General features: G+C 36.0%; 1 protein-coding gene across 10 annotated transcripts in view; it reads right to left on the reverse strand.

The window, feature by feature from the left end:
• LOC145681100 (uncharacterized) overlaps window positions 1-26,381 on the reverse strand; it is a 1,004,875-nt gene that overhangs the window by 27,920 nt on the left and 950,574 nt on the right. For all 10 annotated transcript variants that reach the window (XM_081752504.1, XM_081752499.1, XM_081752503.1 and 7 more), the window contains one exon: window positions 7,095-7,235. In XM_081752504.1, the coding sequence (XP_081608630.1) occupies window positions 7,095-7,235 (141 nt within the window). The remainder of the gene's footprint in view (window positions 1-7,094; window positions 7,236-26,381) is intronic.

Consider the following 26,381-nt stretch of genomic DNA (forward strand, 5'->3'; position numbering starts at 1 on the left):
CTGATCACGTTTTCTGGCTTGTCTCTTTCTAGTGCCTGCTTTGTGTTCACAGAGGACAGTCCAGTACACCCACGCGCAGAAGATTTTGCGTGAATACTGCACTTCACAATTTTTCGCATTTGTTACATTTTTTTCTTCTACCTTTAGCTAAAGTTGAGTGATTAGTAAGTGGAAATTGTAAGAAAGAATTTCATGTATGAAAATATTGCCAAGGAATATTCCAAATAACTAAATTATCTTGTTAATTGAGTTTATTTTGTTAATAGAGCTACCACCAGTGAAACGAAAATCGACAAAGCATTTTGACTCCTTTCCTTATTTTCTTTATTTTACTATGAAATAGTAATATATATACACAATTCGTATTAATAAAAAAACTGAAACATTAGGATAACGAAGTAAACGCAATTAAGATTTTCCTCTTAAATGTGACAATTAAGAGATACTCTGATCATTATTTTTATAGCCTTTACATACCAACTACACTCAAAGAATAGGATATAAAAGTTGGAAATATTTAATCAAACAATGGATATTTATAGAGTATGAAATAGACTAGATCATTATCTATATTACTTAGGAAGAAACTGTATTCTAATCCATGTTGTTGAAAGATATGGTGGTTATAAAATAGGGAAGGTAAGGAGACTGAAATGTCTAGACAATACTAAGCAGAGGGTTTCTTCCGTAAAATTGAACTGGAGTTGCCTCCAAGTCAAATACTAATAATGATGAAATTTGGTTACGAATACACGCTCGCGAATTACTTTAATAACTAAGAAAGATCGTTCCCCTTTTGAGACAGGACATATGAGTAAAAGCTTAACCCTTAGGAGCTCTTGGCTTTTTGGGCTATTTTTGAGACTTTCAGTCAAGCAGCTACTGCATCGTCACTATTTATCCTAGGATCATGGCTCATACCTCATTCTCTTCAGAACAGAGCTGGCTTTCAAATGGTACCACTTGCATGCTCATACCATATACCAGAAGCATGAAAAAATGTCAAAGTGAAAATTTCGGAGGGAAATTTTTTTCTCGAACTTTGGCCCCCCCTGGACCCCCCCCCTGTGTGATCGTAGCCATCTAAAAAAAATCTGATAAATAGTACTTGGCATACTGAATGTGTGTGCCACATTTCAGGTTTCTATCTTGAATAGTAAGGGCGGGAGAATTTTTATAAAAAATTCCCACAATGCCCCAAATCAAAATAAGACCTGAGACATCCCTAATTACCCTAGGACTATAATCCGCCAATCATTCTCTTCAGAATAGAACTGTCTTTCAGGCGGTACTATTCACATGTCTCCATCATGTATCTAAGGCGGGAAATTCCTGAAAAAGGGATTTTTTGGGCAAATTTTCCCTTTTTTCAACTTTTGCCCCTCTGGACCCCCCTGTTTTTACGCAAAAATCGAAAAAAAACTTCTGGTAAATACTACTCGGTGGAATGAATGTTTGTGCAAAATTTCAATCTTCTACGTGAAAAAATAGGCCCGCCAGAAAAAATTTCCCTACCATGCCCCACTTTTACCCTATACAGAAGTATATTTGGATAAAAATTCACTGAGACGGCCCTAATTACCCTAGAATAATAATTCGACCGTCGTTCTCTTCAGAATGGAACGGCCTTTCAGACGGTATGACTCACGTGGTCCTATCGTGTATGTGAGGCGGGAAAATGACGAAAAACGCGATTTTTGGGGTAAAATATCCCTTTTTAAACCCTTTGCCCCTCTGGTTCCCCCCCTGTTTTAACACTGACATCGGAACAAAAAATCTGGTAAATACTACTCGGTGGACTGAATGTTTGTGCAAAATTTCAATCTTCTACGTTCAAAAATAAGCCCGCCAAAAAATAATGAACATAGGCTTAAAAAGGGAAAAAATACATTTTAAGATTATGACGTCATCATCTCCCATGTCTGGACGCAGGACGGTCTGAAACCATACGTAATGTCTTCTACAATGTCTCTGGACTTGAAAAACAAAAAAACCCGGACGAAAAAGCTCAAATAGAAGAGAAATAACGCAATGTACCATGAAAAACGCGTATGGTACAAAATGTACCATAAGATCCCCAAAGCAGGGCCTAAAATTGAGTGGAGTACTCCACACTTTGTGGAACTGTAGGAAAGGAGTGTGGAACTGTAATTCTTAAAGTGTGGCGTGGTATTAATGTGAGTACCTTACTTTTCTCGGATTATATATTTCAAAGCGTTTAGTGTGTCAAACTAAGTCTTACTGATTCAATACATTCATTATGCAATGGGGGGTTACTCAATTCCGTATAACTGCCAGTATATGACATTAAGCAAGAGTTAATACGTATAGGTGTCTCCTAGATGGCAGGGAAAACCATTATCAATTTTGAGATGAAGGAACTTTTTAACTATATTAGTTTTCAAACGTTTTCGGTTGCATTCATATAGTTATAAAATATGCAACTAACTGCACGTTTATCTGTTGTTTCAATAGGACATTACACTTTTCCGATATAATGAAATGTGTTGTTTTGTAGATAAAAATTACACGATCCTTTGAACCCGTTATAGAAATATGTACTACCAGAGATAACATACATCAATAACCGCCAAAAATTTAGCCGAAGCATAGCGTTACGAAAATCAGTAGAAAGAGTAATGTTTCCCAGAGTGACTTCGATAGTTACTGATAATGAAAACATGAATACAGGAGAACACAAAGGAATGTGTAAATTGTTAACTGATGAAAGAGTTGCTTCAGGTGAAACGTTGCCTCTGTTGAAAATTTGGTATGCTGCCCATCGCATTAATTTAGCATGGAAAGATGTCACCAAGAATGTCCAAGTAGTTTCATCTCTCATATAAGCAGCATCTGGACTGTGTGCTTTCTATCACTCTTCCCTGGCAGCGAACGAAAGGTTTAACGATGGTAGCTTCAGAAAATAACTTAGAAGTTTTGCACTACCCAGAATATTTTGACGTCAGGTGTCATTCAGTATGCTCACTACTCTCCTAATAAATTGCTATCCAAGCTGCCTTTACTTGTAAACGGAAAGCCATGTATGTAATGAAGCCAATGGTCATCTGCGTAAATGGATAGAAGTGGATCGCCTTCATCTTCTGTGTCTTGTGACAGATGCTCTATATGTTTTCAAGAACTGCCAGCAGAAGTTTGAGAGTGATGAAATGTTTCTTTTGGACATAATAACAAATAAAAATAGAACTATAGCACAATTGGAGAGTATGAAAGAGAAACCTCTGTTAGGCGGGTGGGAAAAAACGTTTTTAAACGAACGTGTGCAAGAGAACGTCAACGGAGAAATACAGTACTCATTACATGGTATTCAACTTCATCGCAACACACGATGCAATAAATCCCATAACAAATATGTCAGTGAGAAAAAAGATTTTACTGTAGTAGGCTACGAAGTCCTGGACTCCATAATTAACTTTGTTAGTTAGCGTTTGCTTCATGAAGACAGTATTGTTGCTTTGGAGCCTTTGCGTGTTTTGCAAGAGGATGTCACTGATGATGCCCTAAGAGAATGCCACAAAGTTATTTGTCTTGATACAGATCTTTTGCAGTTCGCAATGCAATATAGAGAGGCATCATCGTGTAGTATGTTGAAAGGTCTGGACGCTAAAAGCCTTCTCATGAAAATCTGTGGAAATCAGACATTTCATGCTCTGTCAACAAGTCTAGCCCGAATTGTTGCTTTGAAACCATCTTCTTCCGATGTTTAAAGACTTATAAGTGACTACAACATATTGAAAACAGATAAGACTGTCTTTAGCTCCCTTCACGTTAATATAAATATGGGTCCGTTGCAAGATTTTAGCCCAACCCCTGCTGGGCAGAAAGTAAAGGCGTTTTGAAGTTGGTAGGAAGTCAAAGGAACAGCCGTGGTATAACGGTGTATTTGCCTCGGCAGAAAACAGACTGAGACAGTGTGATGATCACGGAAAAATGACAGTGAAATTCTTATGTAAGAAAAAGTGACTTTTTTGTTCCAGTGTGACTATTTTTCTTACCGGTTTGTTTCCTGTATTTTATGGTTTAATACAATACAATTAAATATGTATCCTAATGTGCCTTTAATTTTGTTTGCTCTGGATGCCAAAATTTCCTAAATAATAATAATATTTTTGGGGGGTCGCAGGTAATCATGATGTACTGGACAGAACACTGATTATATGTCTAAACAAATGCTGACTAAACTAGTTTATCTATACTATATAAAATTTTTCCAGTGTGGAGCTGTGATTTCGTTGAATTTTAGGCCCTGCCCCAAAGGGTTAAGGTATGAGTATGAATACACTTTTTTGACCGACACACATGAAGGTGATGTAGTTATCACCACGCTGTTTTATTTTCCCTGATTGCTCCAGGTGGTTTATGCCTATTTTGCCGAACACATTAGACTAACCAACTACCCCACATTTGGGCAGTCAGCCATCTTATTCCTATTTCGCCGAAAATTAATTGAAGGGAATCCACACTCAGAAATGGAACATTGCCATTTGCCTCTATACTTTGCATTTTGACTTGCAGATGTTTCTGGTTTTTATGGATCGGTATGCTAATTTATCGAAGGAAACATTCATTTAGAAGATGTACTTTTCCTTTCCAGAAAATGTTTAAACTGAAGACATTACCTTTTGATTAATTGTCATCCGTAATTAAGTTTCAAATACTACATGATAAGGTTTTTGCTTTTTTTTCTTCTTCATTCAAGGTAATTTATATGAGTGGTTGACAAATATACACTTAAGAAACAAACTGAGATGAGAGGACATCATATATTTTTCATCAGTTGTCTCTAAGATGGCCCGGGATAGTAAGAAAACTTTAAGAGCCTAATTATTCAGTATCATCACGACATTCCCTTAATGAGTCTGAAGGGATGGCATAGTGAAACATTCCTAGTCAGAACTCTTGTCACAGATTTTGAGCTTTGACGTCTCTAACATGACAATCTCACGTCATTTCTACATAACACACACATTGCTAAGTTTCAAAAAAGAAAATTTGTCATCATACTAAATCATTTGAGAAACACCCTGGGGATACGCATAAATGATCTCACCAGACAAATATCAGCTGCAAATTCTGAAAAGAAGCCTTCACTCCTTGTTGTTATAGTAGAAACAAAAAAGAAAGAAAAAGAAAGAAAGGAAAGAAATTGTTATGTAACTATCAGCTTTCGCATGGCAAATGTTTTGGGTTGCGGTCGTAGCGTTATGCTCGAGTTCGACAGTAATAGTTGAGGTACCAAATGAAGGGTAAGGGGAAAAAACAAGGAATGTCCATGCATGTGCTTTACCGGGTGCTTTGTCCTATTTGTTGTAAACTCTTGGTACTATTTGATTGTATATGCCATGCACGCATAGATGTAGAAATATCCATGTAAAAAGGGACGAAAGATTTAATAACCCTATTCTTTGTACGTGATTTCCAATAATAAAATGCCGTTTTCTCAAAAATGTAATTTTGTGACATTCCTTCTTTTTTCCCCTTACCCTTCAAATGTTCTTGAGCACTCATCGTCACTGTCACTAAAAATTGACTGAAGATACTGACGAAGTAGCAGCCTCCGCGGAAACTAGTCCGCTTGCCACACTACCTCTTGGGCCAGTTTGACCTTGCACTTATGATCGATTATGGCATATACACGCATCTACTGTTTGGGTTGTATAAACATTGCAAGACTTGTGTAACGTTAACGAAATCAGTAAAAAAAAAAAAAAAAAAAAAGTTACTACTAGCGCCCTGAGTTTATAGCGGTATTTTGTGTATCTATTAAAACTTTAGTTTTCTGAGATACCTGACCGAAAAACTAGATGTCTGAATAATCGAAGGGAAGGTATGGTCCTTCTCTGTTGGAAACGGTGCTAGTTCCAGGTGTGAAAGATTGGTTCAGTAAAAATGGCCACAAAGTGATATAATGATCTTGGGTGAGTTTCTTCGCCTGAAATACTAATAACTAGTAATAGTTAAATCTATGTTAACTTCAGAAGAGTGGTGTTTGAAATGTTATAGTTTGAAGTTAAAATTTGACAAATAGTAATCTGATACTGAAGTATAAGCACCACCACTTTGTTGGAACTCATGTGGAGGTTTTCCAAGCGAAGCATTTGTCGTTCCTGTTAAATTCTTTGTATTACCCAATACTGTGGATATCCGGGCAATCAGACTTATTTTTATATTTAAATGAATTATGCATCTTATTCTGGTAGTTAAATACAATAAGTAACTGTTGTTATTCAGTGAATAAGACTATTGAAGTTCTGTTGCTTTAATTTAGTAGTTAACGTTTAGGGGGAAAAAAATCCACAGTTAAACTTTCAGGACTTAATTGGTCTGAATATATGTTAAAAGGATTTTCAATTGTTGAAAAGAGTATTAAAGTTGCACAGTGAATATTGAAATTTAGTAATTTATTTGAAAGAACCACTTGAACTGATTGTTAGTAACTATAAAAATATTCATACGTAATATTAATTAAACTATGAATTTCAGTATCACTCAGCTGAATATATACTTAATTATTTGTGTGAATATTCTTACTCAGCGCCGGACGTATTTATAGGGAGACACGTTTCAATTACTAATGGAAAAGTATTTATGAACTAGAATTATTCTCTTCATTGAATGTTTAACTTCCATCAAACTGAATTTTGTTTGATATATATTTTAATACTATGTAAATTACAGTACCTCATTTCTGTACTATATGCCAAATCTTTACATTTGTTTTAGCTCAATCTAAAGATAATATTGTTCTAAATAAAATATGTCATTTTGATACAAATCTCTTTAGCCTTTTTAGAAAAAAAAAAGCACATTTTTACAGCTTTGTTTTCTTCAATTGTGTATAATAGAAATTATATGAAAAGAAGTAATACGTTAGTTAATGGAAGTAGGTACTTGGTACTACAACTATTATTATAGATGTCGCTTAATGGTAGAAGATACTGTTATTTCCAAAATTCATACAATTGTTGATATGATAGTATCCGAGTAATTGACGTTAATTCGAACATCCTTATTACGTGAATTCATCCCGTTTTAAAGCTAACAATGCTTGTAGTTTAATTATTAAGTATACGTACGTTCAATGCTTCCTTCAACTGATTTATTTCACCCTCCATATTCCTCTCAGCCAGATCTCGTTGACGCTGTTGTAGCTCGAGGCGATTTTCAAGAGTGATCTTGTCAGTCTTGAAGGCCAAGGATAGACTAGTGAATTTGGACTGAAAGATAAATAAATATATATTTTATTGTACATACTATTTTTCATGGCGTTACATGATTGAAAGACAGAAATTGTAAGTCTACATCATCAACAAACAAACAAAAAATCATGGTTATACAGAATTATCCCAACACAGTGGCGTAGCACGGTTTTGCGGGCCCCCCTGCAAAGTATAGAGAAGGGGCCCTAGTTGTGAAGCCGATAGAAGTAAGGTTGTAGTTATACTTCTTTAAATCTTTATTCATCGCAAGACTTCGGGGCCCCCTATACCTCGGGGCCCCCCCCGCAATGTGGGGGTTGCGGGGGCAGCTGCTACGCCACTGTCCCAACACATTACTTGTTCGAAACGTGCAAATGGCATTTCCAAGTTCCAATAATCAATTCCAAGTAAGGGACTCAGATTTGCTAATAATGAAATGTGCGAATCAAATCATAATTAAGACAATTACGCTTACTGCAGTTTGAAATTGTCCAATCCACATGCACAGTTGCTAGCAGAAGAGCACTCTTCCCCACATGTTTTATCAGTAATTTCGTAACGAATGGACTAGTTGAAGTAGTTTTCTTTTCAGTAGGGCATAAGGATTTTATTGATATTTGTAGACTGAGTATAAACTCCGTGTTAAGTGCCAAAAATGGAAAAAGTTCGGTTTAATGTAAAAATGCGGTATGTGCCTAACACTACTCAGTGCAAAACTGGCTATCTAGTATTCACAGTGACTCACTGTGGAAGTAGTTCAAACAATCCTCAGAAGAATGCGCGTGGCTGTATGTTTCATCAGTTCTGAAGTAACATCTGGGCTGTTTACTCAACATTTTCGTTTTGGTACTTAGCACAGATTTATAGTCAGTCTACATTTGTCTTCAAATTGGCCCATTCCTGTCGAAGTTATTGGTGCAAACTGGATGAGATACGAGGAGATAGATTCTGACGATGATACATTATACACAGTGGCGGATCTAGGCTGGGCCCGGGAGAACCTAGCCCCTCAGAGTGACAAAAATAATTTAATCTATTATATATTTTTGAGAGTTTGTAGTAAACTCATGATATATCTATCATAGTCTGTGTTCTGGCTAGTCCTCCCAGTTTTTACATTCTAGATCCGCCACTGAAGAAATTAGCAGACAATTCTTTAGTGGATACCAAAGAGCAAGAAATGGTCTAGGAAACATCATATACAAGGTATGACCAAATCAAGAAGCACTGCAGAATAAAAGGATGGAAAAGAATTGCCCAAAATTGGTTATGGAGAAAGCTGGAGAGACCTTCATCCAACAATCGACTGACAAATGTTGATTATATAAATTCGTTTGATATATGATTTACTTAGCATCAGTCAGTTGACTGATGTATATGATCAAAAATTCAAATAGTGGTTGGATTAAAAATTTGAGTAGCTGCTGGTTCAGATCTTACTTTAAATTACAAGAACCCCGATCTTAATAACCTTTTTGTTACATAAGAATATACAACACACAAAAAAAGAACGTCAGAAAATCAAGCCATTGGTCATTTAACTGGAGACAGATTTGATTCTAGCGACCTGTTTCAGCATCAGTTTACATAAAACGGAACTTACCTATCGCTTTAAAGTGAGATCCAAACACTACTTAGGAGCCTATGGACATCAGAAAATAGCAAAAGTTTTGTGTGTGTTCAGAAAGCTTCTGAATTGAGTATTTTTTAAAAATACTTTTATATCTTTTACATATTTTTTTTTCAAAATAGAAATATATGTTCCGTGTTTCAGTCTCACAGGATACACACTGGATTTTATCATAATAGTCAATATGTTCAACATCCAGGTAAAGTAGCTCTCAAAGAATGTAAGGAAGAAACGTACACCGGCACATAAGCCTACTATATTTTTAATTTAGACACTGAACTTGTTATTGTCGTCAATTTGTGCATGAAACTTCATTTACGTAATATCTTGTGCATTTGAAATTCTCATCGTAAACACTCCTCTTCAAATGTGCTATGAAACGAAGATACTTGTTCTCTCTCCATTTACAAAATATAGGTCTTCATGCTTCCTTTTGAATGTTCCATATAAATACAGACATAGGTGTATTCACCCACCTGCAAAGGTCAAATGTCGTGACTGGGCGGTCAAGCGTCATCTGAACTCGCCGAACTATAAATTAACCTCACCCACAGTCTCTAAACTTATATGACATGTTCTTTTGTCTTTACTGCGTCCAACCCAATGGAGATGTCCATTTGACCTTAGAAGTCAAGGTATCAGAAGAACAGTCTGACATCTAACGAAGAAGTTAAAAGACAAGCACTGGCACTTCATAAACAAAAGAATGTTTGCACTTTGGTACAGGTTAATCAAGTGTTCGTAGATAAACGGTTAGCATTTCTGTTTTGCAATAAAAAGGTTCTGGCTTGAATCCTATGAACGGCAGGCTTGATATCTTTCGGATTTTCCCTAAATTCAATAAGGTAAATGCTGAAATGGCAGTAGCGGATCGTACTCTGTACAAGCACCGGTTGCAATGTTGCAATATCAAAGGTATGTAGGTACGCGCAAGTGTTCCCCTCCCCCAGCATTCTTGAGTCCTATCCAAGAAATATTCAGGAAATATGAAGAGGAAAGTCTTTTAAGCTCTATTTGTATATTATTAATTAAATTATTTCTCGAATATTAATTTAATATATAAGCTATTTCCTTTTTTTTCAAACAACCACTATCAATGTACGTTTATACACTATTTATATACAAAACCTGTACACTCATGTTATTGGACACGAGATAAATCGAATATATAGTATGTGCTGTAAGCCATGAATGATGGCGTTAATCCGAAAAGAAGAAAAAAAAAGCAAGAAAATTGCATGCACGCAGTTAAACAAAATTATTTAATTATATAAACTATGCATTATTTTAGAATGGAAGGTCTTTCTTCGATCTTTCGGGCTTCAAATTTTTCTATGACTTTATTGAAATCTGAAATGCTGCTCGCCAAGTTTCTCTGAATAGAAAGCATCGCTACCGCAAATATTTTCCGCTTTATTTTCTTTGGGGTCCAGAAACATCTCTCTCCTCCGACAATACGCATTTTGTTAGCATTTCTTTGTATAAATATACGGAACAAAAAGTCCATTTTCAGGAACCACATATTTTTTTGTCTGTAAAGAAGCATGAAATCTAAGATGTTTTCCTTTGAAAATTAAAAAAAAAAAAAAAAAATAGTTTAACATTCCAGCAAATTAGGCTAAAGAAGACAGATGAGTATTGGAAGTGAATTATTTGATTTTAATTTATGCTCTCCGCCGGAAATCGAACACGGAATCATGTGCACGAAGGACACAGAGCTAGGAATTAGACCCGTAGTAAGACATTTTCTTCTTGGAGACTCGATTGACCCCCCTTCCCCCCCAGAATAGGATTTTTTTTAAAAATAAATCTTATCCCAAGAATCTTCACCTTTGTATTATAAATGTTAAATAAAATCTATTGACTTCGAACGACCGCCCCCCAAACTTTCAGCCTGGATCCGTCCCTGCTACCACCAGACTTATATTTGTTCTTTGCGAGTTTATGTTTTGTGAATAACTTCTTTCTTCCACGCGTCTGTATCTTCCTCACCCTATCAACTGAGTCAAGCGCTGCTAAGCGGAGGAATTCGTAACTATTACAGAAGCTGACCAGTTGCGGAAAAAATGCAACCGTAAGGGACCAATACGGGAAGATAGGAGCGTTGCAAGAATAAATCCACTTCCCCATGTTAAGAGATAGGAGCTCGCTGCCATATGCTCAATGTTACTGCTTCCAGTGGCAACGTTCGCTGCCACTGGAAAGGTAAATCTCTCTCTCTTTCTTTCCGTTTTTTAATTGACTTTTTTCAGAAATACATCAATACTGTTTTGCGCTCAAGAGCAAAGGTTTATTTTTTACTGATACACTACTTTAACACTTAAAAATATTTTTAGTATTTAAAAAAAATATCCGGTTGCACAACCATGCAACATATAGTACCAGCCGCCACTGTGAAATGGTATATTTAATATATAGGTTCATCTGACTTTCTTTCAAAAATTTTCGTTCATATTTCATTGTTAAGCTGGCTTGCACCAAAGGCGAGAGAGTGTTAGGATTACGCTATGTGCGGCTAATATTACAATTCTTGCGCAGAAAGTACCGGTACCTTAAATTTTTGAACCTTGTCGAATTTGTCACTTGTAGTCAGTATGCGAATTTATTTAGGGAGGGCAGAACCCAATTTCTATTTAGTCACGGGAGATTCAATTTTTCCGGGGGAGGAATTCACCGGTATTCTCCACGCAGTCCGCACACTGCTTTTAGTTGCATTTTGTAAAGCCTTGATTTGTAGTGAAGCCAGAAAGTTTTGCGTTCTACTTTAAAAAAAAAAATCTCAAATTTCATTCTATTTTCCCGATAATTTCTTACTTTCGAAGGATATTATGTTAATTCACTTCAAATTCATGTAAATAACCAATACGATTTTTTTTTTTTTTTAATTATAATACACTGAAACTCAGCCCTTCATTCTTTGTTTTATTTAGCCGCCCCGCAGTTATCCACAGTGTTCATTAAGGAAGGAAGAATGGAAACAACTATTTTGCTCCGATCGCTGAAGTGACTCTCTCTAAAGAGGAAGGAGCGGGAGGTGCTATTTTCTTTTAAAGTCAGTTGCCTAAAAATATTCTTTCCTTTTGTCCCTTTCACTCACCCGAAGCAGAATTCTACTTGGTTGCTTTATGAATAGTATGCTGTCGAAGATATACGAAATACTATAAAGACTGAATACACTGGCAAAAAGCGAGAAACAAGCTTTCGAAAACGTGTTTGAGTACGGGTAATCAGAATTGAGGGAAAGAAACCCACAAGCCAACTGAGTACAGGGATTCAGAGGGACACATGAGTCCTTGTAATCGACGAAAGTAGTCGTTACTTTTTATGATTCCTTGAACTCGACGAATCCAAAGGAAAAATGAAATGAAATCTTTGAGTTTTACGTCCCACGGTTATGCCGGTTAGGCTAGAGGAGACGGTGATGATGAGTGATAAATGAAATGGTGGAATGAAGAAAGTGGGAGGAAACGGGAGAACCCCGAGAAAACCCACGCACACGGTGTTTGTCCACCACAAGTTCACTTGGCGGGGGCTGGGATCGAACGCTCTACCACTGAGCCACCGCGGCCCCCCAATCCAAAGGAATCGAATACTACAAGAAATCAGACTTTCCATCACTAACTCATGTAGTATCGAGGAGCGTTAGGAATCACATGCGTGACTACAACTAACACACCTTCCAAAAAATTACTTTGGAATAACTAGAAGTTTAATTACAACTTAATTACGCTGACCTTATTCCTGTAACTCATATATACAAAAACTACCTATGAAAGTTGACATTACATGAAATAATGTACTCAGTTATTATAATTGTATATTGTATATAATTACTTAGTAAACTACCATGAAAAAGAAACACACAACCTCGTAAAATAATGACAATATGATTCTCCTCCATTTGTAATATACTAAATAAAGAGAAACGACAAATATGCTACCATCTAGTGACCAACATGGAACTATCAAAAACCATCCCATGCACAGCTTTTATATGGCTAAGATAAATTTATTTCGGCCATCGTCGGTCATGATATTGGCGATATTTCGGCCATGGAAAAAAGAAACTACCAAAAACTGTATTTCCTTACAGTAGCGTCGCTAGATATTCAGTTTTACTGAGCTAAGGTATACAAGTAAGTGGTAGCCTAATGACGTAACAGGCAGGGCCGTCGCGTGGGTTGTAAGCGCCCGGAGCGAGAATTCTAAAGCAACCGCAGTATGTTATGAGAAAACTAGAGTTTATTCTGTACTCCTAGATTTAAATATGGAACGTAAGATCATACTGTAAAACAAAAAGAAGTTGGTATTATGTCAATTTTTAAAATGTGAATGGCTTTTGTAGTTAAAACAAAAGTTAATGAAATAGAGTGTTATTCTTGCTTAATTTGAACTTTATACACATCAACATAGTAATAGTATAGAATACACAAATAACGATACAAATATTCCGAGATTTAAAAAAAAAAAAAAAAAAAAAAAAAAAAAAAAAAAAAAAAAAAAAAACAGAAGGCTAGAGAGTTCCAGTTGAATAATCCTAAACGATGTTTTACTTTACCGGTAATTTTGAGGTTCAATACTCTATCGGGAGTCCCTCAAGCATGGGCGTCTCTGGCGGGGGAAGAGGGGCGCGTCCCCCCAATATTTTGAAATACGAAATATTCAATATTTTATTTTAATTTAATTTATTTAGATACTCACTGGCAGTTAGATCATTTCCTTTGATGTCCCCCTCAAATTTTACATGCCAGAGACGCCAATGCCCTCAAGGATCTAATCTAGATCCCCTGTTGTCTCTTCTTGTTATTACTGATATTCCTCTGTAAGTTTTTCTTTTTGCTGACAGTTTCAAATTATACTCCAAAGTAAGTTCAATTGACTGCTTGAAACTTCAACAGAATCTATAGAGTGTTCAAATATGATCTGATAAGAATAAAGTACTCCTGAATGTGTCCAAATGTAAATCTTTATCTTTCGAAAGAAAATCTAATTAACTTTACCTATATAATAAGTGGCACTTCCTTGTCTACCCCAAATACTATCCAAGATCTAGGAGCTATTTTTGATAGCAAATTAATCTTTGCTCAACACGTTGGCGCAATAACGAGTAGTGCATATAGAAACTTAGGTTTAATTTATAAGATAGGGCAGGATTTCTACAAAGAATCAACATTTATAAGGTTATATTTTTCGTATGTGAGGTCAAAATTAGAATACTGTTGTACTGTTTGAACATTACATGTTACTAAATACTCTGATGCAATAGAAAATATACAGTTTATATTTTTAAAAACGCTTGCGTACAAGATAACCGGTTTCTATTCAATGTTCCCTATGAAGACATACTAATGAATTTTAATTTTCATACATTAGAAGAAAGGAGATGAATGTTTGATGTTTTCTTACATAGATTATTAAACGGTAAAATTGACTGTCCAGAATTAATTTCAGAAGTATCCTTAGGTGCCCCAATAGATAAGACTAGAACAGCAAACACTCGGACAAAGATTCTTCTGTGGGAATCTGTGCTTAATATAACGAAATAATTGGATTTCATGTAGTAGATGTATTTAGTAATGTCCGAAAACAAGTTCAAAACAATTGTCAAGCAATAATTTCTGCATAATTAAACGATGTATATTTGTGTATGTATAATAGTGTATGCTAGATAATTATGACACTACTCTATAACTGGGCATTAAGAATGTTGTGTTGTTCTCATGAAATAAATAAATTTTACTTAGCGGTGGCCTGATCATTATTAAAATATCTGAATTAACATTATTTTTTTAAAAATGATTTAACAACATAATCTGAATTCCTTGAATTTTATTGATTTGTCGTCTCGGCACCCCCCGTGGTCGCGGCGTCCAGGGCGGTCGCCCGCCCACGCAACGGCCCTGGTAACAGGATTGACTAGCTCCCCTTAGTATAGTGATATGGAAGGAAGTTTATGCGTACGATGTTACGACGTGCTTATAATTTGCATATTAAGCACGAATTGTACAGACATATTAAAATAATAATAATAATAATAATAATAATAATAATAATAATAATAATAATAATAATAACAAAACTTCCCAGAAGATATATCTTTAACACTACATAAAATTCCAGCAAATCAGTTATAAATAGGGCGAAAGTTGAACGCCATATTTTTTCTGTATCGCGGACAAGATTCCCATCAAATACACAAAATTTACATTTTGTTCTGAAATAAAAATCGCTAATTTTAAAGTACTTCTTTTTAATTAAGTCAATTTTAAGCTCTTACGACATTTCTTTCGATTTTAGGTCAGTTTTTGGTTGTTTCCTAAGTTATGGTGATTTCTTTCGTAATTTTTGGAATGTTTCGGTAATTTTTTAGTGTTCTATTGTCATTCTTTTGACTTGGGCAATATGCTCGAGTATTTACAGCCAGGTAAACACATTTTCTCGTAAGATGACAATTTACAAGCAAAAGCAAAAGGATCTGAACTACAGACATCAGTTTTTGTTTGTATGTTGTCAAGACAACGATTGTGTACTGCAACCATATGTAAGTTAGCCTAAGTGGGAAAGCTTGGAGTTTTCATTTTAATTAAATGTTTCTTAAATTAATTTGTGTATGTGTAATACTTTTTAAATCATTTCTGACGTTTAAATTTGTTGTTTTTTCGACGATTTGAATCTTGGCGAAAATAACCAGCTTATGTAGGAAATCCCCTCTCCTCGAATGTGTCCTGATTTTAACTTTCCAATTTTTCATATACATTTTTTTAAATTCTAAACAATAATTACATGATTTACGTGGATGCATTATTTCTTTATATTTACATATTCGGTTTACGTCCTACGGTTATGATGGGAAATGAATGAAATGGTGGAATGAAGAAACTGGGAGGAAATGGGAGAACCCCAAGGAAACCCACACACAAGGTGTTTGTCCACTACAAAATTCACTTGTCGCGAGCTGAGATCGAACCATGGATCCCCATGTATCAGAGGTGAATGCTCTACCACTGAGCCACCGCGGCCCCTCTTTATTTTTTCCAATTCCACCAAAGTAACATTTGTCTTTTACTTGTTCTCGAAGTTTCTTTTTGTATTTCTATCGGATTCGATTAAATAGAACTTCGAATAGAGACCACGTTGAATTCATTTATTGACTAAGACTGAAATTCTGATAAAGGTGTGGCTATAATTTTATTATTATTATTTAAAGTACGAAGTTTCAAATGAGGCGATGTAGTATTTACGTAAACAAAATGATAATTTGTTTGATAATATTTACTAGTTCACTACACATTTGCGAGGTTTTGCTTTGGGAAATGAAGTGTATACAACATTGAACAATAAAAATATATTATTAAAAATATGGATTAAGTAATTGGAGTTAAACATGCTTTCCAGTAAGAATAATATATATAGAGATTTTACTTTAAAGTGCGATGCAAACGAATATTCGAGTTTTAATCCGATTAGAAATCAATAACTTACACAAGAATATTTACTTCATTAGTTCTATAAATCTTTATGCTTATCGTATTATAATTCACTTTAAAATTATGATTTTTCCATTTCAAAACGTAGAACGAGAAATAAATGTAATATTCTATTTGTTAAGGAAACCTTTCAAACAGTGATGATTTCAGGGAGACCTGTGGGAGAATTTAAGACCCTGTCGACATACATTTCCCCCTTCGTGGCCATAAGTTTTCGATCATGCTCAAAGTGGATTAATGTTGTTTTATCAGTTTTCTCTCATTCATATACTGACCATTACCGGGGGATGATCTGAAATCGTCAATGCTTATAATTAGTTTTTCATTACAAATCAAAGGATAATAATGAAATATTGAACATAATATTTTGTTCTCAGCTGTGGATTTTAGATTTGCAATTCATATAGTGTTCCCTCCTAATCGAATTTCAGAGAAAAGTAGTTGCCAAAGATTTATTCAAAGAAATGTTCTCAGTCCTCTGATGAAAATAGGAACATACTTTTAAGAAGAAAGAAGAAGAAGAAGAAAAAAAACGAATACTCCCTACAGGAGTATGACTCAAACTTCTAATTGATAGACGTGTGACCCAAACCGGTCGACCAGTTCGTATGTCTTTACTGCGCCTCTTTTATGTAAAGTAGTTTCCTGCTCCACACTTCTTTTTGTTTATGTCGATACGACTAAGTTTGTGGTGACTATTTGGACGTTACAGGTATTCAGTGGCGTAGCAGCTGCCCCCGCAACCCCCGCAGTGCGGGGGGGCCCCGACGTGTAGGGGGCCAAGAAGTCTTGCGATGAATAAAGATTTAAAGAAGTAGAACTTCAATCTTACTTCTATCGGCTTTACAACTAGGGCCCCTTTTCTATACTTTGCGGGGGGGGGGGGGGCGCAAAAGTGTGCTACGCCACTGCAGGTATTGCAATGCATAAAAATCCTTTTCGTATAAATTACATTCAATTTTACGTCCTAATAACTTATATACAACAAGATGAATTTGTGCAATGATTGAGGTTGGAGTGATCGTAAATGTTTTTATAGTTGGGAGCCTGGATATGCAAACCCGCTTAACGTGGGGATTTACTTCTGGGAAATTTGGTACATATCAATGTGAAACACTTTTCTCGTTTGTGAAAAAGAACGAGTCCCCAGCGAGATCAAGATTTACAGACATTCATCTAATTTCTGTTTGGAAAGTCGCTAATGCTAACAGCATGTCTCCAGACATTCGAAAGCTGTTGCCGAAAAAAAAAAAAAAAAAAAAAAAGAACCAGGTGTAGGGAATTAAACAATAAGTATTCATTCATTGACTACCTACTTTCTTATGTATTTTCTATTTTTCTGTAGATAATTTTTAAATTCATTAGATATGGAAATGGATTTTTTTCCTTTGAGACCAGCACTATTGTACACTGGTCCACTTGGAATTTCTGAGTTTGACATGCTTGTGCTAGTCTTACATGGCCTCGATGTTGAAAGGAACACTAAAGTCAAATCCATTTAACAAAGTACATTACAGTTACCCTTTACCAGTATTTTAATCAGTGTTTCTTCCAGACACGTTCTTTTGGGGAGCATTGCCACCCGGAGCTCTGAGAGTGACTCCCGGATGAGACCAAAATAATATGTCTATAAAATAATAATAATAAAAAATAGATAGTACCAGGAGTTCCTCCCGGAATACTAAGTGTACCACTCGGAACATTGTTTGTGAAAGAAACCCTGATTTTAATGTAGACTTCGCATTTCTTAACAGTCCTACATTTTTTATATACAGGGTGGTCCAAAAGTAGGAATACAGTCCCGTACCGATAAACTCATTGCTTTTTATATAACTTCTTATTGTTATCCATCAGTTAAACTTAGAAGGAGAAGGCAGACTTTGGTAAGTGAACTTCGGGGCCATTTTTTACGAGGTGCTAGTGCACATTTAGAGAGTTAATATTACAAAGTGAGAGAGCGCAATGGGCTAAAATAACAGAAAAACCGTCTCAAAGTTTTCTATTCGATGCATTATCGTACGACGCGCAAACTTATTAAGTGACGACGTGGCAGATTAAGAAGTATTCCCGATTTAAGTACTAAGGGTCCCGGGTTCGATTCCCGTTCGAGTCAAGTTTTTTTCTTCAACCAATAAAGTAACCATTTGTAACTTTAGTAAAATATTAATTCACCATATGTTTATAATGAATTAAAACAATAGAAATTTTCAATCACTTGTAAAATCTTTCAATGTTCCATGTTAACTAGGAACAAAATTTAATCTCTTCCGTAAATATTATTGTTACTGCAGTCGTTGTGTAAAAAATGTTCTTGAAGCTTCGTGTCTACATATGTTCACAGTGTGAGAATTACAAGAGGTATGAGGGGGAAATCTCCTTTGGTTATAGCAACATCCAGTATTAGCAAAGGGGATTTCCCCCTCAACTCATTTGTAATTCGCACACTGTCAACAGATGTATACACGAAGCGTCAAGAACATTTATTACAAAACGACTGTCGTAAAGGGCGCCGATTCTGGTTGGGAGGCTGGAACCTCCAAAGCTCATGTGGGACCCATGTATTTTTATGAATGTGTATTTTTATTTATATTTTTTATTGTAACATGTATTGTTGTATGCATTTTTTATGAACGCCCCCCCCCCCAAATTTACAGAGAAATCGGCGCCGTTGGCTGTCGTAACCATAATACAACTCGTGATATCAGTATATTTACGGAATAGATTAAATTTTCTTGCTAGTTAACATGGAACATTGAAAGATTTTACAAGTGATTTAAAAATTTCTATTGTTTTATTCATTTAAACACATGATGGATTAATATTTTACTTATAGTTACAAATGGCTACTTTATTGGTTGAAGCAAAAAACAAAACAATGATTGACTCCAACGGGAATCAAAGCCGGGACCCTTTGCATATGTGTCGCACACTTTACTCATCCTGCCGCCCCGTTACTTAATAAACTTGTGCGTCGTACAGAATATGTGGCGAGTAGAAAACTTTTTGAAGACAGTTTCTCTCAGTTATTTTTACCCATTGACCTCTTCCAGTTTGTAATATTAACTGTTTAAATATGCACTACCAACTCACAAAAATGGCCCCGAAGATCACTTACCATCATGCAGGTCTGCCTTCTCTTTGTTAGTTTCTTTATCATTTGTTCTTAATCTCTTTTTACTTATATATATCTTAAGCTCGGAACAGCCGAAGCGAATAAACCTATAAGGTAGAATGTTATACTTGATCAACGCAGGGATGTATACCTACTTTTGATCCACCCTGTACTTTCAAAAAAATCTTGCAGGACATATTGAAATTCACAACTACTTGGAGATCTTTTTCTTTTATGTCAGTGTACAGCAGCTCCTGTTCCTGACCTCAGTAGATCACGATCGATCGAAACAGCGACGTGATCGAGAGCGTTGACAGATGAAAGTTAAGATGCTAAAATCAATTAATTATTCTTAAACGTAAGCTTAGTTGGTTGATTGATTGATTGATTGAAAGAGTTGAACTGGGCGCGTCGACAGCGAGGTCTTTTGCACCATTCTGTGACATTAAAAGTAGGAAATAAAAAGAATAATAGCTTATTTTCCCAGGAAAAATAAAAATTAAAAGTGCATACTAAAAGGTGTTAGTTTGACAGGAGTCAAACTGTTATAGCATTTAAGAAATGTGCAAACTCAATACACAAACACACGGACTGGTTAATACACAAAGACATTCATCCTCTCTGCCGGGGCACTCGGCAATAGGTGAACACACGTGGGGTAGCCTATAATTAGTACTGGATATGACTGTGCAGAAAAGAAAATAAAAAGGAAGAAAATGCTATGACAAAACCACCATGAGAACACAGATATTCACTAGATAAAATGAGATATAAATTAATTAAAATGTGAAAAAATGCTCTCGCAAAGCAGTCAGAACTTGAGCATGTTGCAGGAAGAAGAAAACAGGATCATCTGGGCATCATCTCTAAGCAAAGTAGGCATATCAGCTGGTAGTCCAAGGTGAGTCCGCTCAGGAGCAAGTGAAAGACACTCCACGAGAAGATGGCAGATAGTGAGAAATGCACCACAAAGGACGCAGGAAAGCGGAATCTGGGTGCCCGTTACATAGGAATAATTTGTTTCATTCTCTACCTGGATACTAAGTTATCAGTACATCATTCAGCTGCGATTTTAACAAAGTGTGAGAAATCACTCTTCTAAGTTTAATTTCCGTACTAACCTACAAAAACATTTTCAAAATGTCGAGGACAATAATTTTATTTATAGTTCGCTAGTAATAATAATAATGTTAATCAGTAATGATAGTAATGATGATAATGTTAATCAGTAGGTCATATCTCAGACAGCCTCGCTGCTGAAAGGGATGTTAAACTCAAAATCAACTCACGGTTAAACACGAGCTATCTTCTCAGTTACAATGCACTGTAGGTTGCAGATTCATAGAGTTTGGTTTTAGTTTAATCAGACTACTCACCCCCACCTCAGAGTTCATATTTTTACAGACGCTTCTGATATGCTTGCAATTTAGCTCAAAGCTACAATTGTCACTAGTATTGAAATTTCCATAGAAGACATTAAAGTGAGAAATCGGAAGAGGGTGGGAGGAGAGAAACGACCAATGCATAATTTCTTCCGCTTTAAAAGGTTCATTATTTGTGCATGATGAAAATGGAGTGAAACGAAACGACAGAAAACTTTGGAAGGCGTCTTCCTACTCTCTTAAGAGACATCCTCTTTTCAAAAGATAACGCTTCTGCACTCATCAAATAGCTTCGTGACGAAAGAAAAGCTTTTCTGCTACCGAAAGATAGAGAATTTAAACATTAAACCTCAAGTTTTAGTTCGGCTGTTTTATCGAACAGGAAACTTTGATTAATCATTATACATAGAAGAGGTATACACCCTTAGGAATCTCACGTAATTATGTTGTCAGATGTATGCATGTGTGTGCTTAGTGCTGTTGCTAAAAAGGGGGAAGAAAATAGGTGAACTTTCCCTACCGAAGTTTAGAAATTCTAGAGAGAAGTTTAAAAAAACAACTCTTATTTCAATTTGATATTAACTTATTAACTTTTAATAGGAGAAAAAGTCAAAAAGTAAAGGGACTTGCAATTACTCGTCCTAGGGTTTGGTAACACTGCTAGTATCCAGCGCTGAATTAGCGTCGTCTGCAACATTTCTAGGCAACGTATCACCCTTATTCCCGCTTCAGTCGTTGGAGTATAGCAGACCGTTAAACGTGGCAGCTCCATTGTAGATCTGCACCAAGAAGGGAATGAGGGCAGTGAATCGCTTTTTGTCTTTGGAAGACGTTAAACCTGCGGAAATTATTCGTCGAATGAAAGCGCACTTTAGTGATAGCTGTTTATCGCGAAACAAGTTCTACGAATGGATAGAGCGTTTCAAACAAGGAATAACTTCTTTATGGGACGAGGAAAGATTGGGCAGGCCATATACGTCAACGACTTGGGACAATTTGAAAGTCGTTGAGGGTATAGTGATGGAAAACAGACTAATCACAGTGGACGAAATCGCCAATACTTTACATATCAGTCATGGTTCAGCAACCGATGCATACACAAGTCATTGATGCGGTGCAAAATTAGTTATAGGTGCAATCGAAAAACATTTTTTTTTCGACGGAATAAAAAAATGTGAAACGTTGGAAAAAGTGCATTGAAGTTCAGGGAGATTTTGTAGAAAAGTAATGTATGTTTCAGTTTTCTATCATTAGAATAAATGTACCTTTTCGTCTTTTTACTTTTTGACTTCTCCTCGTACTTTACGTATTTAATATTTCCTTATTTATATTTTCAGTTGAACTTAGCATGCGACGCTTTAGTGGCATCACTTCAGATCTTGCCAAAGCTGGGGAGGAGGAGAGCAAGATTGTCCAGCGCCATAAGAGTTTCGTATTTTTATTAGCATGTTAGCATACACTTTTTACAACACACGTATTTCTTGAAACTCAAGGGGACAATTGCCCCTCCCTGCTCTTCCCAAATGACGCCATTGTTTATGTCATCTCTTGCTAGGTACGGTACTTTTAGCAATTCTGCACGATGCTAGAAGCCATTGAGAGAGAGGTACTAAACATCGAAATTTCAAGGATCTATGGGACATCGAGATTATCTCTGTCTATGATACTTTTGGAGTTATATTTTTGCTACTTAAATTGCTTTAATGCATCTCCACAAGTGGCGCAGCCTACAATGGAGAAGCATCTACGAATCGACGGTGCAAATACGCGAGTCCGGTAGACGCCATGAACAGTACAGATATTGTATATGCATACGCTATTTCAAAAGAAATTAGTAGTTAACATAAAAAATCCTCTATGAATGTTGGAGCTTAGTACCCAGAGAAAGAGTTTGGTGTCAACAAGAGGAACTAGGTGCTCAATATTAAAGTTGAATGACTCAGAGAGCAAGCTTGGTGCTCAAAAGTGGAGTTTAGTGGCTCAAAAAGAGAGAGAGATTAATACTCAAAAGATAGCTTAGTGTCTCAGAGAGAGAACTTAGTCCTCAGAAAGGAAGCTTAGGGACAGAGAAAGCTCAGTGCTGAGGAGTTTATTAGCTCAGAATGACCGAAAGAAATTCCTGCTCGGCAATAAAGCTCAGCAGATAGTTTAATGGCTCAGATAAAACATTACTGCTAATAAAATCCAAAATCAATTCCAACTGTTATCTATCGTTTTCGCATTTAGGCCTATATTTGGTTTTAGATTAGGTCAGTAATACTTACAATCGCTGTTTAATGTGGATCTTGAAAATATTAAAAACAGTATCCTCGACAGAGCAAGTGTCCAAGTTCGTCGTTTCGTTGAATGAACCAATGGCTCAGAGAGCGGCAAAACATGTGAAAAGGATTTGTGGTCCTCCAACGGAAAATCAAGTCAAATTTGTTTAGTTCTTTAAAGAGAAGAGCTTAGTGGCTCAGATTAGAAGCATGTGACTCAGAGAGGGAGCTGTGTTCAAAGGAGAAGCTTAGTGGTTAAGAAAAAAGCTTAGTGCTTAGAAGTGAAGAATGGGTAGAGGCAACTGCATTTATGCAATGAAAAGAGGGAGTGTGTTGGAAGGAAATTTAAGAGTAAATAAAGTTTTAAATAAGTTATATACCTACAAAACAGGTTGTGTGAACGTTTAAATATCAACTGTAGACTATCCTTGAGAAATTGAGGACGGTGGCTCCTTTCATGCTTTAATATTAGGTTATTTCAATCTTCGTATCACGTGTGTGTTGTTGGTAAGTTCGCTCAGCTCGATTATGCATTTCAAATGTCATTGCCTACATAGTCCTATTGTGCATGATAGTCAATTATGTATATTTTTATCTCATTTTCCTGTTTTTCTCTTGTAAGATTCATTAAACCTAAAAAGTTTTAGAACGTAGGTAATTTTTAGATTGAGAGATGGAAAATATTTTTCCTGCTCTATCCCCCTCGAATCGTAGAGGACTAGAACTCCCGTGTGTGTCCAAGCTTTGTGAGATGATGCCTAAACTCAAATCAAGCAAACTAAAATAGTACAGTACAACCTCTTTTATGCGGATCAGATTTGTAGATACTTTTTCTTAAATTTAAATGTTCATAGAGATTATTTTTAACTACGATAGCAAGAATCTAACTATAGTACAGCCATTCGCTTTTTGATTAAGTGTACAGCTCCTATATAGATTGTGCAATAAATTATGGTAATACTCTACATAAAACGCTTTTTATTGAGTTTAAGAAAACATTCGAGTGCTTCATTCAAAAGCTACACGTGTTTGAAAGAAAAGAGAGAACCTATTCTTTGTTAAGGATTTAGGATTTAGATTTCTGGGTTTTCGACATCGAAGGCCATTTAGCCTGTCACGTTTGAGGGATGATGTCCCTCGGCAAGCGCACTATCCGGGGAAAGGGAAGAAAGAAAGGATTGGGGAAGGAAGGAAGGAGCCTGGGACACATTAGGTACCACCCCGGCATTTTCCTGGTGTAAATAAGGAAAACCCAAGAAAACCTCGTTCAAGGTGGCTGGCCTGAAAAAGCGTTTTACACTTTTTCGACCGAGTGCCCCCACGAGAATCGAACCCGGGACCACTCGCACCGAAGGTGAGAGTGTTAGCGACTACACTATGCGGGGCCACCGATTCTTGTTAAGAAATGGTGTGAAAAGTTATCGTAATAAACGGTAAGTCTGCTTATTTAAGGATTTGTTTTGCTTATTACCCATATTATCCGAATTGCCTTTGGCCCCAGTTAGTGTGTATAAACGAGGTTGTATTGTATTAATTCTTCAATACTCTTAGTGTTTAACAGGAAAAAAAATTAGACATATCAATCAATATATCTTACAGAGCTGAATGTGATATGCATGAGTGTAAAACCTCATGTGTAGGTGTTTTTTTTTTCTAGAAAATGGAGAAGAAGCAATTCGTAAATATAAAAGTTGTTGGTGTACGAGAAACCTGCCACTGAAATACACTTAATTATAATAATAGTAACACGACAGTAGCTACATATTGTGGTTAGTGAGATGTTATACAGTTTAAAATTGCCTTTAACTTTTAAATTTAGATTTTACTTAACTAAAGTATTGTTCGAATATAAGACATGCATCAGTCGATAAATCACATCGAACTGAACAACGTGCTGAAGTGAATTCTCAAGCGTAATTTTTGAATATCAAAATACTCAAACTTGAAGTAGTACATGTATAACTACTGGTTGCAATAGAGGAATAAGATCAAAGATAGAACCTGTTCCTCAGACGTAAATCCGTATCAAAAAGTCATTACTCGCTACTCCTTACCTGTTTTTGTTCTATGGTGATAAAGGTTGAAACCAGAAGTCGTATATTTTAACTACTTTTGGTTTGAATCGTGGGTTAAGAGAGGAGATAGAACCTATTCTTGCGACGCTGAATCGACTGCTAAAAACCGTTTCTCGGTTTCTCTTAACGGTTGTTAGTGATACCTGCTGATGGACGGACAAAGCCGTTCTGCATAGTAGACACTTATGCATAGCATAGTTTGGAAGCCTAATAATTGACAGTTTTTATATTGTTGGACTATTCACGTACTGTACATGTAGCAAAACACAACGTTAACTAGCAGTTTGTTATTGGTCTTCCTAACGGTGACAGTCGTTTCGGACATACACTATCGAAATTTGAATTAAAGTATTTATTAACTAATGTTGGTAACGTGAGGAATACGTATAATCACACGTATCAGTGTTCTGTCCGAATGTAGGTTCCAGCCCATTTATCTAACTAATGTAGGCACTAAGCCAGTAGACAAGGTGTAAGATAGTCAGTTCTTTGTTCTGTGGTTTAAATCTGTAAAGTACGAAAACGAAGTGAAGTGATAGCTTCCGTTATTGCGTGTGCAAAGATTAGGTAGTTGTGGTTCAATTACACAAATATGCATTTACATACGTAAATTGCTATCTCTCTGGCAAGTGGCATGCAACGTCTGCGGCATGAAAAAGTCAGATTATTGAAAACACCAATATAAAGTTGTTCTTTCCCTCGGTGTTCTTTCCCTTGAACTAATGATAACTCATACTTCATTATGTGTCCATCAAATTAAAACACGTTTGTTGACATATTGTAATGGAACGGAAATTGTATTTTGGCAACACTTGGCAATATTCTCTTTTTGCGTTGTCTTCTTTTATTATTTATAAACATACTAGCCCAGACATAAAATACTACTTATATTTTTAGCAAGGGTCGCCACTTCTTATAAAAAAAGGAAAAAATATCAAAGAACTAATTTTTACTTCACGTATTCAGGTTCGTTGCTTCAAGACTTGTGCTATTACAATTTCGTTGCCACATGACACCTTGTATTAAATCTGAACCATAGTCATTGAAAAAAATACTAGCGGTCATTCCTGAAGGACAATAAAATATCAGTTTATTTAACACTTACTGTACAGGTTATACTGTACGCCGAAAATCTTACCGTAGTAAGTTTACACCTGTAATACTTTGCAGCTGTGCTGTAATACTTAAAGAATGCAGATGAGTCTTTAGTATTTTCCGAT

This window comes from Thermobia domestica, chromosome 3, assembly GCF_964235325.1.
Source record: "Thermobia domestica chromosome 3, izTheDome1.hap1.1, whole genome shotgun sequence".
NCBI classification, from domain to species: domain Eukaryota; kingdom Metazoa; phylum Arthropoda; class Insecta; order Zygentoma; family Lepismatidae; genus Thermobia; species Thermobia domestica.